This window comes from Drosophila yakuba, chromosome 2R (genome assembly GCF_016746365.2).
Source record: "Drosophila yakuba strain Tai18E2 chromosome 2R, Prin_Dyak_Tai18E2_2.1, whole genome shotgun sequence".
Taxonomy (NCBI): Eukaryota; Metazoa; Arthropoda; class Insecta; order Diptera; family Drosophilidae; genus Drosophila; species Drosophila yakuba.
This window is the reverse complement of record NC_052528.2, coordinates 12798074-12816722: the sequence shown is the minus strand read 5'-3', so window position 1 is coordinate 12816722 and position 18649 is coordinate 12798074. Positions and strand designations below refer to the sequence as shown.

General features: G+C 44.7%; 2 protein-coding genes across 3 annotated transcripts; both read right to left on the bottom strand.

The window, feature by feature from the left end:
* Window positions 1–3817: 3817 nt before the first annotated feature.
* LOC6530384 (lysosomal aspartic protease) lies at window positions 3818–5372 on the bottom strand. The gene has a single exon (XM_002091274.4). It carries the CDS (start codon window positions 5261–5263, stop codon window positions 4049–4051), a length of 1215 nt encoding a protein of 404 aa, XP_002091310.1. The 5' UTR covers window positions 5264–5372; the 3' UTR covers window positions 3818–4048.
* A 5352-nt stretch (window positions 5373–10724) lies between these two features.
* LOC6530383 (diuretic hormone receptor) lies at window positions 10725–18055 on the bottom strand. 2 transcript variants are annotated; one of them, XM_002091273.3, is made up of 12 exons: window positions 17476–18055; window positions 13671–13968; window positions 13249–13447; window positions 13013–13106; window positions 12697–12871; window positions 12566–12639; window positions 12384–12494; window positions 11964–12152; window positions 11774–11889; window positions 11469–11525; window positions 11198–11405; window positions 10725–11125 (listed from the first exon to the last, which is right to left on the bottom strand). In XM_002091273.3, exons 2-12 carry the CDS (start codon window positions 13933–13935, stop codon window positions 11099–11101), a joined length of 1515 nt encoding a protein of 504 aa, XP_002091309.1. In that variant the 5' UTR covers window positions 13936–13968; window positions 17476–18055; the 3' UTR covers window positions 10725–11098. The 2 variants fall into 2 exon arrangements, with proteins under 2 accessions (XP_002091309.1, XP_039229188.1); XM_039373254.1 differs by having other exon boundaries at window positions 13671–13962.
* Window positions 18056–18649: the final 594 nt, after the last annotated feature.

Below are 18649 nucleotides of genomic sequence, written 5' to 3'. Positions count from 1 at the left end.
GTATGAGTGTCCTTTTTACGGCCACTATATAGAGATCAGCCCTTAAGTGTTCAAGAATCTTGAGGCAGCTCAGTTGACAAACGGTTAAATGTTTGTAAGTCAGAGACCTATAAAAGTTTACTCGGGTTTTGAGCTCACAAAAGACTTTGTTTTTTAATTGAAGAATTCTGATTAAACAGCGTTTTATCTTTAAAATTACCTAGCTAGTTTTCCCAACATGAAGTACTTTCCTTTTTTTTAGAAAAACTTCATGTGGATGAAAATATTTTTCGTAACACGTTGATGGAATCGAATGTGGCAGACCGTGGTAGAAAAAACTTGAAATTGATTGAATATTGGATTGCGAAATAATGCATTGCAGACATTGTGCAAAATTGCATTCCAATGTTAAAGAAATTTAAACGAAAAAGTTCCATGCTAGAACCTTGAGCTATGCCAGCAAAGTTTTGTTATGTGAGAATTGTTGCCAAACTCGGCTGGGGAAACTTCGACTTGGAGCAGCCACTTAAAGTTATTTGTTTTCATTTTCCGGCTTGCGAACACACACCCGAAATTAATTGCTATTGCCGTGAAAGTAATTGGCATTGGCAATGCAGGTGTCCATGTCCATGTGCATGTCCTGACTACAGGCCGCATGTCCTGGCAAATCGGGCGGCACGCACATGTCCTTCGCTCGGTGTCAAAGTGCCTGGCTACACAAACGACAGGCCCAGCAGGCCAGGAAGGCTGGGTATAGTTTAAATACCCTATGTTTGAGTGGCCGGCCAGCCCCCATCCGCACTCAACTGTCATAACAGACCACACAAAATGTCATATTAAAGTAATTAAGTGGCATAACAACTTTGGGCCATGCATGGACGGGCGGGTCTTCAGTTTGCCTTATTGCCTTATTGACTCATTAGCCCGGTTTTGAGCGTCATTAGCCAGGACATTGCGCTGCCATGATGCCCATGAGGAATTTAATAAAAACATCCAACTGGGAGGGATCCGAATTTGCATGGTAATGGCTGGGGACAAATTCTGACGGCCCGAGATTGTACGCATAATCTTATCGAATGATTTAATTCTGCGGGTTTTTTGCCCAGTTTCTGGCGCTGGCATGATGTCCTTTTGTGATGATTATCTGGACGCTGGGACCCTTGGTAGTGGAGGCCTCCTCTTGGTTATCTTCCAGAGCATGGGCAAATGAGCAGCAAGGAGCTGCCACTAAATATTCGAGTTCAGTTTAGGGCTTTTGTAAGGCCAATTACTTCCATTTCGCCTCGCCATGGCAATCGTTTGGTTGACTACCAGTTAAAAGACTCTGATGGGCATCCTCGGCGAGTGGATTCCTCGCGTTCCAATTCACAATTACCTTTAGATGTATATCAATGATAGTCGAGCACTCTTCAGAGCTTCCGATTTTTATTAACATTTTTTTTGCTTTTCATTCGGTTCGATTTTTTCCACCACACTGTGACAAAAAGTGTTTACAAAAAAAGAAGGAAACCTTTTTCACTTTAATATTTGTACATTACATTACTTGCTGCTCTCTTGCAATTTTGCATATTCAATTCATTCCCATTTGCTGCACTTATCCATTTGACATTTGTTAACAAAAAAAATAAAATTTTTAGTTCGACAATTGCTGCACTTTTATTTACTTATTCATATGCATATTTGATGATTGTTTCATGGTAACTTTTCCAAATGCCAGGGGCTCTTATGCATTTGGTTTTTTAAAGCAAAATGTATGTATGTAATATGTGTATGCTTAACAAATTCTTTGCTCTATATAGATACGAATTGGTTTTCTCTGGCGACTTTTGCATTTCCGAATAATTTATCGAACTTTCGACCTTTCTGGTGTACGTAAACAGCTTTTGACATTCGTCAAAGAGTCGCATGCACTGCGCAAGTTGTTAGCGCCACCCAGTTGATTGTGCAAAGGCCACTTAACGAGTGCATCGCTGCACTGCCTCCTCTTTGAATTTTTCACACTGCCAGGATCCAGGATCCAGGATCCAGGAACTCGCATTGCACAACTCGGTTGCAACTGCCGTAAAAAGCCAGCAGAGAATCCTGGCAGCTCGTCAGCCGGCTTATCAGTTAAATGGCTACTGCCGTTTGTATCCCTTAAAGCCGGTGCGACGAACCAGGACTAACAGCACGTGTTATTTAAGCGACAGGTTGGCTTTAAAGCATTTAAGGCATTCGGAAAGCTCCTTATTTCGTAGCTTAGTTCCCCGCAAATGGTTGCTCCTAATGGCTGAGTATTATCGAATATTTGCACAACTAATGCTGACCAGGAATCCGGTTTGCTTTGTTGAGCACCAAGTTATGAAGGTTCGATGAGAGGATTAGGCCTTTAATCCAGTGCAATGGGATTGGGGGATACCCTGGATTTCACACCGCATTTTTCCCCCATCTACGGAGTACCTAAAAAGGTTGGCTCAAGACGCAGTTTGCTCCAAAAGAAGGCCGGGTGTTTAAGGGACGGCAAAGTCAACAGTTTTTAAAACCGCAAATGGGGAGGGCAGGAAAATTCGCCCATGAATGAAAGTGAATGGAGGCCATAAAAAGGCCAAAAGAAGTCGCCCGGAGAGTATCAATAAAGGCCGTGTAAGCCGCCAGCCAAAGCAAACGAAGGCGAAAGGTCAATGTAAAAAGTGCCAGGGCACAATAAAAAGAAACAGTCGCCGCAGCCACCAAAAAGAGAAATACATATATAAATACCGCAAAAATGGGAAGAAAACTGCGGGAAAACTGAAGAAAAGCTGAAGGCGCAAAAGCCAACGATGCGTGCACATGAAACAGCGACGCCAATACGCACAAAAATACATTGTAGATTGCTTGTAAATATATATTTATAACTATAAAGTGGGCGGATTGGGAATAAAGGTTTCAACCAAACGATGCCTCTTGCTTCAATAACTCAATACTTTCCACTATAAGTTCTTTGATGAAATAAGCTTAAGAGAAGCGCAGGTATTTCTTGGAAGTCTATTCAGAATTTACGTCCTAATACTAACAAATGTAATTTAATGTTCAACACAAGCAGCGTGAATTGAACAAAATGAAAGCGTTTTCACTACAAATCCAAACTACCCTCCAGATGTGAGGCCCACTGGGCATTTGCAATTTTTGAGACTGCTCGTAAAAGTCCGCGGGTAACTCAAAAGTATCCGGAAGGATATCGCGGCCGCGACTGGGTATTTGAATACAAACGCAAACGCAACGCGTCACTCGTAAACTTAAAGCTATTTATTTAATTCTTTAAAGCCAGCCATTTGCGTTAGGAGCGGCGTAGAAAACCGCCAGAAGCGCCGCAGTCGAGGGAATTGAGAGAGACAAAAGGAGACATTGTTTTACCAGGGAATCAATTACATCCCCAGTGCGCCCAAGGAACTCATCTTCCCATTGCCTCGTCCTTTTTCTTCAGTCCTGCGCCTCTATCGACTCGCAGCGCGCTGGCTGCAAGCGATTTTTTTGATTAGCTTCCGCCCACACTGAATTCTGGCGGGGATGTGGAAGGAAGCCAACGTTCGACGGGCAGGGGCATGGGCATGGGCACTAGTGCAGGGCGGGCAGCATAGGGAGGAGCAGGTAATAAAATAATAAAATTTTGTTTTGATTTTTGCCTTCCATCCCCCGGATTCCCTTGAACATTGCTTCAAGTACGAAGACGTACACGTGCCCAAAATAAGCAACAGCTTGCTAACAGCATTTTGATGCCTAGTTTATCAGCGGGTATATCAAACTTAACAGGAAAACTAACTTAAAAAAAATGTTGATTATCAGATACCCGTTACTAAGCTAAGGGGAATGATTAATAATATTTATTGGGTCGAAATCTGGCATTCCAATTTATTTGAAATCGTTTTAAACAAAAAAATCTAACTAGTCAAAATAAACAATATATGAAACACGTAAGTGTAGGGTATTTGCCCGCCTGTAGATAAAATGTTCAGTTCGTCTTTCGTTCGTGTTTTTCGATGATTCGCGTGTTATGGCAACCAGTCGGTGGAAAAGCGAGAAGCACATCAAACAGCATACCCATGTATGCTGCTCAGCTCCTGGCGTCAGCGAATCCAATGCGATGCCTCTCCATGTCGAACTCAGTATAGTATTTGCCCAAGAACACGTCCCCCAGAATCCACAGGGGTCCACTGGGCGATGGCAGGTCAACGGCAATGAACGCGGAGGAGCAGATCCTTCGATCCTGGTAGATATCCCGAAAGACGTACTCGTGAGACTCCAGGAAGAATGTGCGTCCACCCAACGTAAAGGTGATCTTGGGCAGCGCCGAAATGTTCTCGCACGGAACCAGGAACTGTCCGAAGGACGAGGGAGTTCCGCCAATGGATTCATTGATGAGTATAGCCTGGTCGTAGGGCAATGCCAGGAAAGAGGTGCCCGTGTCGATGATCACTTCGCAGCCCTGCTGGCACAACTCCAGATTCCGGATAACTGCCGAATCCATTTTCACCTGCCAATAGGCTCGATGGCTCACCTGGACGTACGTAAAGTTGCCCGTGTAGTAATGCGGATTGGATCCGCCAAAGAAGATGGCTCCACCCTCCTTTTCGCCATGTCTGCTGAGGTAAACACTGAATATGGGTTTCGTGAGCAGTCCCTGCTCCATCATGGCATAAAATGGCGGCTTGATGCGCTGCATGGAGATGCTGCGATAGCCCAGTCCAAAGATGCCATCGAATTTGGCTGCCAGGAAGATGGGACCCGGCATTTCGGTGGCCTCCGCGAAGGTTTGATCCCGTATCTCCAGGCCAGCCACGCGTACGGTGTCCGTGGAAAGGAAGCCAAACAGACTGCCACTGCCATAGTGGATGGCAAAGCGATCCCCCCTCACCTGGTGACTGGTCGACCTCTTGGCAAAGTAGCGATTGTGCACCCGACAGGCCACCATTCTGGAGGCACACGTGGCGGATGGCACCCAGAGATTCGAGGAGCCCGTATCGAATATCACCTTGAAGCTCTGCGGCGGCGTCCCGATGGTGATGGGGCCAAAGTACTGGGCGTCCAGGTAATTGCTCAGCGGCGTGCTCTTCACCTCCAAGTTCCCCTCTCCACGGAACTGGCTCACCTCCTCGGCGTACTTCAAACGCAGCCGGTCCATCCGGATGCCCAACTTCTCGAAGCGATGACGGGCGGAGGGAAAGCGGCGCAGGGGGACGCGGTACAGCTGCAGCGTGCAACTGACCGGAGGTGGAAACTGTACCGGAAGTACGAAGAGCACCGGAAGCAGCGAAACGAGCAGCCACATAATGCTATCAAAAGCAGCCGATAACCAAGTAAAGTAGAAAACCAGGCAAGTGAGTGTCTCAATAAAATATCAAAGCAACACTGAGCGGAAAATGGAAGGCAACCCCACGCTTTCTTTGTTGTGTTATAAATTGTGTTTAAATATTTCAATTCAATATGCTGAGGTTTCGATTACAGATGTGGAGTTGTGTCCTCAAGGTTAAGACTAACTGTTACCCTTTAGGAAAAAACCTGTGGAGGAGCTAAAATTAATATTCACATTTACAGAGAATTGTTACAAAACAGACAGGCACTTAAACACAAACGAAATATAACTGCATTGCTTGAGCTTTTCAAATAGGTTTAATGTTTCTCGCAAAAAAAACTCGATGTACCCAATTCATTGAAATAACCGCCCGGCAGCATAAAAATTTCCATAAAAATGTAATTGGAAATGTGAAACGTCTGTGTGGCAGCAGTTTGGAATCGAGTCCTCATAGAATGTGTTGCTGTTGAGGAAGAGGAAAACCTTTTCAATGCAATGTGAAAAGCGTCTGTAGGTATTGAGTTTCAGTTGAATCGATGTGTGTACTCGACTGAAAGTAAATATAAGTGTGTGCACCGATGACAGGGTCTTCTAATTGTACTTTCTGCCATTCGGGGGAGCTGTTTGATTGCACTTTCATTCGTGCACTGCCATTTGCGTAAATGTGTGTGCTCAATTGCTTGGATACGAATGTCTATCAAAATGTTCATATCGTGCATATCGTTCATATCGTTTGAGAGCAAACTGCAAAGGCCCTACACATCATACGTCCCGATGAGCGCCAATTAAAATGCCAACCCACCGGTGCGGATAATGCGACAATAACAGCGCCTCTGGCAAAAACGAAGGGAACGAAGGACACAAATCCCGAAAAGCTTAACCTCTCTGGACGACCTTCTCGTCCTGAAAGCCAGCTGTCAATGGCAGGCCACACCTGCGCTAATGGGCCAGGGAATATGACAATTCACGGGGCTCTTGCTCCTGCTCCTTGGCTTTATTACTTTCAGCAGAAAGTCGCTGGGGGCTTGGCGGCACATTTAATTAGTGCATTTTCCTTGGCGTCTCAGGCTTCTGACCTGACCTAAAAAGGATTGGCAGAAGTACGAGTGTAAGATCGCACCGTTTAATTGAAGGCGACTTTCTGGCCCTGAGCAAATAACATTATCGGGTGAATTGAAATTGCATTATGCGCCATTAGGCAAAGCAGGCCCTCATTGAATTAGGCAAACACAATTAAAGTTAGGGGACAAGGCAAAGTTTGCGCCTGTGATTCCGGGTAGCTGTCAGAAAAATTCGTCAGTGTTACGGAGTTAAAGTCAAAAGTCATGTCGGTTACAGGAAGTCCTTGAAAAGCTGTCACCGAGTGTCAGGAGCCAACAGAAAACTTGTGTGTGGCAACACTTGTTGATTTTTCCGAAAAGAAACGAAAAGTTTGTCGGTTTCCTTTTTTTGTGCTTTTTGTTATTTTTTTTTCCTTTGGCTTCCTCGACCTGTGTCCACCGCAAGGCAAAAAGGTAAACTCTGTCTCAAATTGGAAAGCGGAAATTGCAGGCAGCACATTTTGTATTCTTTGATGCTTATAAATTAGGTTTGAACCGAAAAAGTCGAGCGAAAAGAGGGGAAAACTGCTGCTTGCTGGATAATATGAAAGAGATAGAGTTCCTCGAGTGGACATGGAATGGTAGGAAAACCCGAAACCCGCAGCTGGTCAAAAGTTTTCGCCAAGAACTTCGGGCCAAGACGATGATTCAGGGCATGTGGTCCAGGCCAAGTCTCTTCCACATGCCCAAAAAAACCAATTATAACGTGAAACTTTGACTCAGCTCTTCTACACACATTTATAGTACATTTGAGAATACAAGGAAAAAAGGGTCTGGCTCTTTAAATGGCTGACTAAGAAGAGCCGAAAATTATTTATATATGCGGCATGCTGACTTGTTGCCGTTTTAAATTATTTATGGCCCAATTAGTGGGGTCGAAACAAACCAAAAAGCGGGCAAACCCGCGACTTGGGTATCCAGTTTATTGATTTGTTTTGCATTTCGCACAGACAGCCGCAGAAACAGTAACAGAAATAGAAACTTTATTGCCCTAACCCTAAACGAGTTTCGCCCAGAGCGGAGAAATATAAATGAGGACGCGTCGAGTCCTGTTCTGTGTGCACAAGAACTCGTATCCTTTGGCATGCATTTCTACGCTGCGAATGTCAATGGAGCAGCTAAAATATGGAAATAAATTGCCAATGCCACGGGAATCCGAATAGTGGGGGGAAAATTGAAAACTTTATGCCACCGGAGGTGTTACATTTCTGAAGAATTACGGTCTGAAAGGATAATGCTGTGCAGCTTATGAACGACAGTGCACTGTTGTGGGATGAATAAGGCCAAGGGGAAGATGTCCTTAAGCCTTGCTCTCAACCCATTAGCACGGTGATTTTCACACTTTAACTTTGCGGTCGTTAGCGGGAAAATTAAGCCGTTTTAAAGCCGGTTAAATAGCTTTGTCAGCGGCATTGATTGATATCCTGCACTGCTATGGAAGCAATCAATTAAGCGAACAACGATGTCAAACACTTTGCACTCGATTTTGATTGATTTTCTCGGCAATAAGACGCTGTTAATAAAAGAGCAGGCGTTTTATCGCAATATGCATCAGTAATTAGCTAGCAATAGAACTCCTTATATGTATGTACTTGACATATAAAAATGGCTATATGCTCCTTATTGCATTTGGTAGGTGACAGGCACCTACTCAACTTCGCTGGCAGCTGCTGTTTCCATTCGATTTGCATATAGAATGTTACCCACTTGCATTGACAGCCATTGGAAATTGTTTTGAAGCCATCAGCAGCACGAGAATTGAGCAAGTTCCTGCCATCACACTTAACAGCTTAAAGTTCCTTTGCCACTCGTCGCTTCAAAGTTCAAAGTTTTCAGTTTCCAGTTTGCCCACCGAAAACAATGATGCAATTCCTTAAGCCGACAAGAGCAAATATTTAATTAGCCAATGTCCTCGCGGCCAGAAAACCACTAAGCAGATGAGAGAGGAGGGCACATCCTGCGGCCAAATTCTCTTCGGCAGCCACGGGCATTCGAGCGTAACAGGCACGTCGGATGTAATACACTTTATGGCCAAGGACTTTGGGGGAATCCCCGCCGCCATCGAGGCGCTAAGTTCGCCCCTATTCATAATACGTCCACACATAATTAAGGAGATTTGGCCGCAAAGGCAACACATAAATCACATTCGTACTGAATGCTCATAGCGTAGCGAGGATGCGGTTTTAGTTATAGACGAAAGCTCTGCTACAAAAGTCCTTTTGGTGGAAAGTGTCATAATTACTTTGGATTTATTCAGTTCTGTCGGCTGCATGAGCCCTTGGCTCATATTATTTATTTTAGTTTCTTTTGTGAAAACCACAAGTTGAGGTATGTATATTTTACGGTGCGTAATCAATACATTCCCATTTCTGTACATACAACCTCTGTTTTTCCTGTTATTTACCAGGTATTTTGCCCTATTTAAATACTCTTCTACGCTCGCCTGCCCTTTGACCTGATGCCAACTTGTTAACGTCTGAGTTTCTACCTCGCACTCCAAAATGACCCCACCTCCTGAGTGTCGAGGATGGCGTTAATTAAAGCAGCTGCCGAACCCTTTGAAAAAGATTTCATTTCATGTACATATAGTGGCCGCCTAAGCGACTTATAATTGAGTTCCGTTTTGCGCGATGCTGAAGTTGCCATTTTATGCGCACAATTTGGTTAATTAAAATGCTACAATTGCGTTGGCATTTTTGTGGCGCCTCATTTGACTGCCGTCGCTGCCACTTCCTTCTCTTATCTGAGTCCTTCAGGTACGGAAGGCAAGAGTCCTTGTCGCTGGTTTTCAAGCACAAGGATCTTCAAGGCGACGGCAACGGCGACGGCTGCACACGACGCATATGTTGACGGAAGTTCGAAAGTTGAGGGGGCATTGAAGTTGGGGACCTGCCACACATTGATGTGATTGTATTTGCGCCTTTGCCACACTTTAAACACAAGTTTCACAAGGAGTGCGCTTGCAAGTGGCTGGGTTTTTGTTGCACTTGATTTTCTTGAACTTTTATTAAAGTGCCACTTTGGGCTTTTCAATTAGGCTAAGCACGGAAACACGGCTACCCACAATCGCCACTTCCGGCGGATATATGAAACCACGTAGTATGCAAAAAGGGAAATAACAAAAGGAATCTCGGCATATCAAATGAAGAGAAGAACAAGCGTTTCGTGCATATTTCGAGCACATTAAAATTTTATCTTTATTTTATTCTTTTATTTCGGCATGCAGCTGAAGTGGAATATTTACATTTGTATTCGTCTGGACTTTGCTTTTATCTGCGCCACGCTTTGGAATTTGTGTACCCTGTAAAGCGCGGGGTAATTCTATTTTCATCAAAAGCAAAACGATATGATGTTTATACAAAAGCTGTGCTTTATGTTTTAATTCAATAAACAAATATATATGAGTACTATTACTGTTAGTTAAAATCCCCAAAATGTAATGTATTTTTAATGGGTATCTAACTAGTCTGAAATACACTAGCAACAGCCAAGGCTTCTAGTTTTTTCTGCACTTGCATGGCCGCCTTTCATGCAACATTTATGAGCATTTTGGGGCACAACTGGCAGTAGTTTCTGTGAATTTTGAGAACGCTGAAATATGCGCAACGTATTCAGCATAACATTTCCAGCAGGGAAAGCTGACTGAAACGCTAAATGCAGATGCCAGATGCCATTTAGATGCTAAGTTGGCCAAATCGTGACCTTTAAAAAGATTAAAGGGATGAGGCAATCCTTTTTTCCCAACTCGAGTCAATTAACTCAATAAACTTCGTACCGTTTTGTGGAGCTCGGACCCAATTAGCTTTCAATTATGCCGTCTATGGGTTGCCTTTTCATAATCAACCAAAATTTCAATTAATTAAAATGTAACTGAGCGAAAGTAGACGTTGTGTAGGACTCTACTTCGCATTAAAGTTTTATGGAATATTCTCAGTAAAGAAGCCAAGATAAGCCGCCAAAATATTTTCTCCATCCTGTCAGCTTCATAAAATGTCGGTTTTGATGGAAACTTTTGCACATGAAACTTTTTGTTCGCAGATTATCGTGAAAGAGTTTTCAGTTCCGAGTTCCGAGTTCCGTTTCGCTGTATTGTTGGCTTGCCAAACTGTTGCATACTTTTAGGAAGTTGAAAAGTGCGGAACATGTGTTTGCCATGTCAACTTTGGCCATATATGCGTGTAGCCATAACAGCTACACATCTCCGTAGAAAGTATTTTGGGAATTTTTTCGAGTACATCAAAGGCGATAAGGAAAATCCCCCCCACAATGAAAACTCACCAAAGAAAAACCACAAAAAACCACAGTGATAATCCCCCCAGAAGAAGACACAGATCGAGTGCTCCGAAGTAAATAGACCATTTATTTAGACGCTAGAATTTCTTGTTTATACAGAGAATAAATCCATTTGCACATTGAGTTACATTCAACAGCTACAGTTGGAGTTCATAGCATTGGTTGGGTTGGGTTGGTGATGGGGCTCTCAGCTGTTCACATATAAATACGACATCTAACAGTTTAAAACGATTGAACTAACTTATGTTGCTTGCTTGCTCCGCTTGGTACTTGGTTTCGTCCTTTCATCGTTGATCGCACTCCAGCATTAAATATGTAGTACTAGCTAACTAATCGCACTCGCAGATCTGCGACACGGAAGTGGAATTCAATGAAAGTTCAGTCTCTTAAGATGCAGTTGCTAGGGATTTGAATTTGTCTACACCGAGTTCTCCTCAAGTCCTTGCTGGAATTCGAGAACAATTATTAAGGTCTCCGAACGGCTGACTACTCCTCAGCTCTGGTTCTCAGTTCTCACCCTCATCAGGGGACTAATGGCCCGGGGCATTACGCTCAGAGTGCTGCCGGAACTCATGGCATTCGCCGCCAAAGTGGGCATCGTGTGCAGGGCATTGTTGGAGCCCCGGTGGAGCGAAAGTGGGGCATGCTGACCCACCAGCGTGGTGGTGGTGGCCGAACTCACGCACGACTCCCGCTTGCCACGCCCATAGTAGCTGGTCAAAGGTCTGCAACGGAGTTGGTGTCAAGATAACCCATCACTTCTCAGCCACGAGTGCCACATAACTTACCGCATACTCTCGGCTCGCGGGGAACCACCGCCTTTCGTGAAGCTTTTCGTCGTGTAACTGCCAAGTTGGAGAAGGATTGCATACGAAAAGTTAGCATACGTTAGTGGAAATATTGTTAATAGCTGCAGTTGCTAGTAACAAACTAGCACTGCCATACTTTACTCAAAGATTTAACATTAAAGGCATTTTAGTAGCTATACCTACAACTCAGTTGTTTCTTATTCAAGTTTTCATTCCTTTCCTTTTGAGTAGTATTTTATTCTTAAGTGTACTTACAAGCAGACTTAAAAGTTTCGACTACTTACCGTCGGTTCTGGTTCAGTTGGATGGTGCGCGTGTCCCGCCACGTGGAAATGTGGTGTCTTAGTGCATTTCGCACCTCCGAGTTGAGGAAACAGTAGAACAGCGACACCGAGAATCCCTGTGGCACAACACACAAACATTCCCTTAGAAAGAAGTAGCTAAAAGGATTGGCCCCTGCCACACGAAACCCACCTGAGTGCTGAGCAGTACCGCTCGCAGTACGGCAAACATGTGACCCATTAGGCCGGATTCCGATGGGCCGGCGAGCACCACCAGGTAGGTGATGCCAAAAAGTGGGATTAGCACCAGCAGGGCCTTAGCAGCTTTCCGATACTGACGAGTCTCCACTGTATTGGCCGAGCGCAGCTTTGTGATAAGAACCTGAAAGAGATGGAAGCGGGTAAGCTGGCTCAGTATTTTCGATAGTTTACAGTCGGAAAAATATTGCTCCTTAAAATTTCTCTAAAAACTTAAAAGTGTTTCTAGGAACTAATACGATGTATTAGACATAATGTAAGCTAGTTAAGCAATTGTTTCACGGTATCTTTTAATTCTTCTCTAAAGTTATTTCTTAGAGTGCCTTTATTTTTTCGGTGTACATTCCATACGCACCCACATGATGCGCAGCAGGAAGGTGAGATTGATTATAAGCACCGCACAGACAGGTCCCTGGTATATCCAATCCACATGGGTCTCCTGCATCCAGGGGCAGTTGATTTCGTACTGTCGGAAAGGAAACAAAAGAAAGAGCACTCACTCTCCGGGGGTCTCTTCCATTCCCAAAATAAACATACCTTTTCCGGGGTGCTGTAGGTGACCGTCAGGCTCTTGGCCACTGCCCAGGTGACAACAAACAAGGCCGGTCCACCTGTCAGCAGGAGGAAGACTTAATTGGGCTGGCCCACACTTGGGCATTCAAACTTACCCCAGCCTATGGAGGCGTAGATATTAAAGCGCAAATTATCCCCCGAGAAGGTCTTAACCACCAGCATGTACAGGTACAAGCCCTCGACCAGCATCCAAAAGAAGTTGGTCAGGGTGAAGAAGTGGAACAGGGTGATCAGGGCAATGCAGCTGCCCACTCCACTTCGGATGGAGATCTGTTGATTGAGTGGTAACCATTAGTTTCAAGCTGCCAGCGCCTGTTTATTGTTTCTTTTCACTGTGGACGCTCCCCTTTCGAGCTCGAGTATGATTTAATAAGCCAGCAATTGCAATTATCTGGCAGTCATAATGCTCACCTGGACGGACAACAGGAGTATCCAGAACAAAGCCGACATGATGTACGTGAAGAACAAGTTGGCGTGGATGGTGTTGCGCAGGCAACGCAGCTCCCTGTGCCACAAAGACATAAATAGAGGGCGGGGTTAGTGGGGGGTTTAGTAGGGGGGTTAGTCGGGGGATTAGTTGGGGGATGGGCAAAAATAAATGCCAGGCACAGGGTATCGGGGTCACCAGGTGGGAGGGGCGCACTCACTTGAAGTAGGCGAAAACAATCAGCGCCAGCGAGAGCGATACCAGGCTGAGGGCATATCCAATGTAGTAGATAATGGTGGGCAGCTCCACGATGACCTCGAACTCCGGCACGGATTCGGGGGCGGGCAGGTGGGCGCAGGCATCGTAGTTGGTGTACTTCTCCCAAGTTCCATTGGCGTGGCAGAACCTCGTTGCGTTCTCTGGTCAAATACAAAAACGCACGCAGCGGAAAATGTAAACAATTTTTAAATAGACTCGTCCCATGCACTTTGATCTTTATCGGGAATGTGCCTTCTCAGCCTTAAAGGGATGTGCAAAAATTCCAAAAGAAATGCATAACTAAACGAGAGTTTATTTTAAAGCTCAGTTTGAATAAAGTTATGGGATAAAACGAAAAGGTCAAACTACTGCACTGGTACTAACTGCTGCTGTCGTAGTGAATGCCCTGCAGCTCGTCCATGCACTGGAGCACCGCCAGGGTACCGCGAGCTGTTCTCGGCCAGCACAGGATCGAGTCGAACTGGGTGAGGCAGTGGCCACTGTCGTTGCCATAGGTGGAGGCCTCTATGTGCTCCTGCACCAGGCACTGCAGCTCCACGCTCTCGGCGATGCCGTCTAGGTTGTGCAGATCCAGGAGCGGATCACTGCCGCTGGCATTCACCGAATCGATGTGGTCGTGGTCACTCATTCTACATCATCGTGGCACATGGCATCTCTGTAACTGAAAGAAGTCAGTTTAAAGTTGAGGCAAGGACTGTAAAGTACTTGGAGCGGAGGGAAATCATTTGATGTGCTTTAAAAATGTTACTTTAAATTATTTTACAAGTTATTTTAAAACAATCATATTTTTTGAAGCTTCAAGCATTGTCTGGTAATAATTGAGTGTAAAATATTAGTATTCGATTACAATAATATAGACTGATACGAACAAAATATTGTTATTTCCCATTGTTATTTTCATTTCCCTTCGAATTGACAACACATTCATAATACTCCCCAGCTGAGTTCGTTCAATCAGAAAGTTATAATTCCCTCAATTGTTAGGGGATTCCCCGGCGGTTGGCTGAAACTAAGCTGTCGGGCAAAGTTCAATTGCCAACCCTTCTGCCCGCTTCACCGCAGCCAGTGGCATTTCGCCTGTGTGCGTTAATTGCATTGGCCATGTTTCACCGACTTGGGGCCACGCCCACATAGAACACGGCTTAAAGGACCACCAACTCGGCGGGAAGTCGGCTTTAAGTCGAAGACCATTTCTAGGGAAAACAGGGTGGCTAGATAAGTAAATGCACAGGCCCAGTGCCATAAAAATTCATTAGTTTTGCCATCAAAGGCGGACAGAAGCGTCAGCAAATCAGCGGAATGGCAGGCTGCCTTTCGGTCTCGTTTTCCGCACTGATATGTGCCCATAAAAAGCAGGAGGAAGGACCTCAGTGTGGGTGCTGGTGATAGAAATTAGAAAAGCCAACTTCCGGCCAAAGATTGTGGCCTTTGTGGCCTGGTTCGGCTGGGTTCTCAGCCTCAGAGGCGAAATCTCGCATTTATGTTCTGATAATAAATGGCATAAATGATGCATCGTTACATTAATGCATGACATAAAAGCAGGCGGCAAGTAAGACACACACACACATACAAAATATTAAAAATGTTGATGGGCCTGTGCACAGTGAGCTAGAGAAGTTATCAGCACGCTTTAAAATTTAAGCGGAAGTGGTTTTCACTTTCCACTTAACAGTGAAATACACTGTAATGTAGGCAAACAAGCAAGGAAAAGGCATAAGCAAACGTAGAAACTTAAGTCCACTTGTACTGAAAATGGTTATCTGCAAAGTGATACCCAACCCAAAGCAATTACTTTCGGTGGAATTTCCGATTTACTCGGACGGCGCATTCCCGAGGCGATTTTCTAATTGGCACTGGAATTTCCAGCCACAATATGCCAGCCATGAAATATTAAACCCGCAGGGAAATTGAAAATTCTGCCCCAAAGCTTGGGTGCTCCACTTTTGGCTGCCACTGTGTTCGCCTTCGTATTTTTCTTTCCATTGTTGCTCCTGTTTGTTTTTCTCGTAAATTAACGCAATGCATGTACATAAAACAAAGGCTGGCTGATTATTACTGCACGGCACATGCCTGCACGTCCTTTCCGGAGTTTGCCAAGGTCCTGGGTTCTTGGGTCCTGGTTCATTAGCCAGTGGCTTACTTATAACACATACGCCCCGTTGCCTTCATTTCTCAGCTTCGCACGCTCACCACAACGCAAATGAGTTAGGACCGCAATCTACCAGCCGCAATTTTAAGTTGAAAAGTATATTATTTAAAAAGGGAACGAACGGCGGAGGACCGCCTCTAATTACCTCATAAATAACGTCGTGCGAAATTAACAGGCCTAAATTATGGTCGTAGCAGCTAATTGCATATTTGATTTCAATTAATTCAGCAGACAGGCCCAAAAACCCAAGAAGCACACATTTCAAATCGGCGTGCGAATGCAAATAGGTTCTGACAGCTCGCTTGGACAAATCTCATTTATGGCCAGCCAATTTGACGAATGTCCGCCCGCCGGGCAAACTGGCAAAACAAATTCAGCTTGGCCGAATCATCGCCGGCATAAAAAGAACATTACCAGCAATACATATGTATACGGAGACATAAGAAATGGATGGTGCTGCAAGGAGACGGACAAATCGCACATCGTCCTTTCTGCTCCTCTGCCTCTTTGCACATGCTATTATAGAAGATTGTATCTAATCTCGTACGATTGCACACAATGGATTTGCCAAAGGCGACACACAACAAAAAATGGGGGATTGCTGGGAGGGAGTTTGCTTGTGGGTCCTTTTCTTCTTTTTTTATTCCACCGCCCACAACCATGTGAGAGGATCTGCAATTTCCTGCTGCTATAATGCTTATAAATGTTCGCCCGCAATCGCCGGGGATTTCTTTAGGGGATTGAAAACATAATAACAGTGCGAATAGTGGCAGGCGTTCGCATTTTCCACTTATCCAACAAAAAATGCAGACTAAAAATTAAATTCCACTTTTTGCAAGGCCTTGAAGAGCGTTCTTTTTTTACGCCCTCACATGCATACCTTTACAAAAATTCCGCCATTGGGCGGGACACCACGGGAAAAGTGCTATTTTCGGTTCTCATTAATGTAGCTCATTAAATTTTATATGCATAAGCTGGTTGCTGCAAACAAAAAAAGAAAGCATTTAAAATTTATAAGCGTGCCACACAAGAGACCAGCGGCACATTACGTATACGCAGCATGGACAAAGGCTGCTTGGAAAGCCAGCACGCAGGCATAAGCGTATAGAAAGTTTGTAATTAAATTGCTCATTTAAGCGTGGAAACAATGAATTCGATCGGGAATACTGAGGGGAATGTTCAGTGGCAATATGTAATCCGAAGAAAATATATTACTAATTTTATTCATCCGCCTTGGGCGCTTAAATTTTATTGTTCGAATTTCTGTGGACGATAAGGAAAACCCAGTCTAGACAAGCCAACATCATAATTTGCAGGCACGCACTGCCATTTCCATTTCCATTTCCTGCTGAGCCTGATCTGCTGGCCACTTTCCATGCTTAAGTCAGCACATATCCTTTGGCAGGAGGATGGGATGGGATGGGATGGGGCAGACACTCCAGCGATGGCCAACAAGTGTTGCGTTTTATTGTCTGGCCTTTAACAGCTCTCCTTTGTGTGGCACGTGCAGGCGCCTGCATTTGGAGTTATGTACGTGAGGGATCTCCACTCCTGCGGATAGTCCGGGGCATAAAGCCATAAAAATTCGCCACAAAAGAAACGAACCTGGCCACCAAATCTGTTATTTATTGGCTCAATAAAAATTTGGTTTAATGCATTACAAGTGGCCGAAATGCCACGGAGATTGCCGGAGATTTACTCAGCTTGCAAAAGGGAAGTTCTTAAGGCCATGGCAACAAGTTCTTCCTGGTTAGCAGTTAGTCTATTAGAGTTGGTCATGGAGCAGTGTGTGAGTGTCGAGGAGGGGGGGATTTCTGATTCCTGGCTGGAATTTACCCAATCGATAGTGCAAACACGCAAAACAATGCCTCTGCTGCCCACTAACACCCATACTCTCGGCTCTTTCAGCCGCAGAGTTTTCGCTTTAGTAACCGATAGCAATGTTTTCAGCAATTGAGCGTGTGTGTATGCACTGGCATTTTAATTAACCACAATTTGCTGCTGCATCTCAATGCTCACCTTCCACTCCTAGTCAAAGTTCTATCCGCAGAATGGGATGCCTTTCGCCACTCACACTCACGCTCACACTTTGCGTTGGAATTCTTGGGATTACTTGCGTTTAACACTGGCACTGGGGACCACAAAAGCGCCGGGAGGCGGGTCCTTTGTCCTTTCGACCACTGACTTGACCCGTCCTAAATGCGTTTAACGCCTTCTAAGCTGCGAAATGATTATGTTTAAGCGATTCTTGCTGGAGTGGGTGTTTTTGCTAGTTGCCTTGGTTATTGACACACGCCCATTTACGTGGGCCAAACTTTATTGTGTGCACATTTATATGCGGGATTATTTGTTATAGCGACTTTTGAACTTTTCCAAATCACTCAAAGCCATCGACTTGCAAAGTTATTCGGCATTAATGTGGTAATTATTTGGGTATTTTTTTTCTTTTTGCTAATTAAAATTTCCATTTCTCTCTTGGCACATTATTTAAAAATTAGTTTCCACTTTAACGGCTCTGTAGAGCAACACAATGGGTTTCCGCAGGTTTTGAAGTTCCGAAGCGAACCGCACTCGTTCACATCCCGCTGATAACTGAAGGGATACCCGAAGGACGAGTCTTAACAAGCCTCGCCTTCTTACCAAAAGGCGCCAATTCTGGGTTCCACAATGTGGAAAGCTCGCAAAGCTGCATTCCACAAGCTGTTGCCAAAGCTTTTCGCCGGGCAACAGGTGGAACATCCTGGGAAGGGAAGGGGGTTGGGTAAAAGGACCTCAAACAGAAACCGATTCAATTGCAGTTCTAATGCCTGAAAATCTGCCTATTTGATTTATGCAAATATGTGCCGGAGCCTCATGTTTGCCCAGCATTTCGCTGCCTGTTTGTTTAGGGCATGCGGCAAAAGGGATACCACGCACTCAACAGGACTCGGCCGGATTCAGGATTCAGGACTCGATAGTGATGTTAAACTCCATGCAGGCCGTCTTTGAAGTCGCAGGCTGATTTAATTGTGAATTTCGGAGCCCGTACGGAACACCTCTCACGTGGGCCTAATCAAATTAAACTCAATCTCAAGTGGCAGCGCCTCGGGTCTGTTGACAGTTATTGAAATATCAATATGGCTAGGACCCGGGAAAATGGTTTCCCGGAAAATGTCTGAAATTAAATTGTAGCGAAAACAAGGGCAACGTTTTT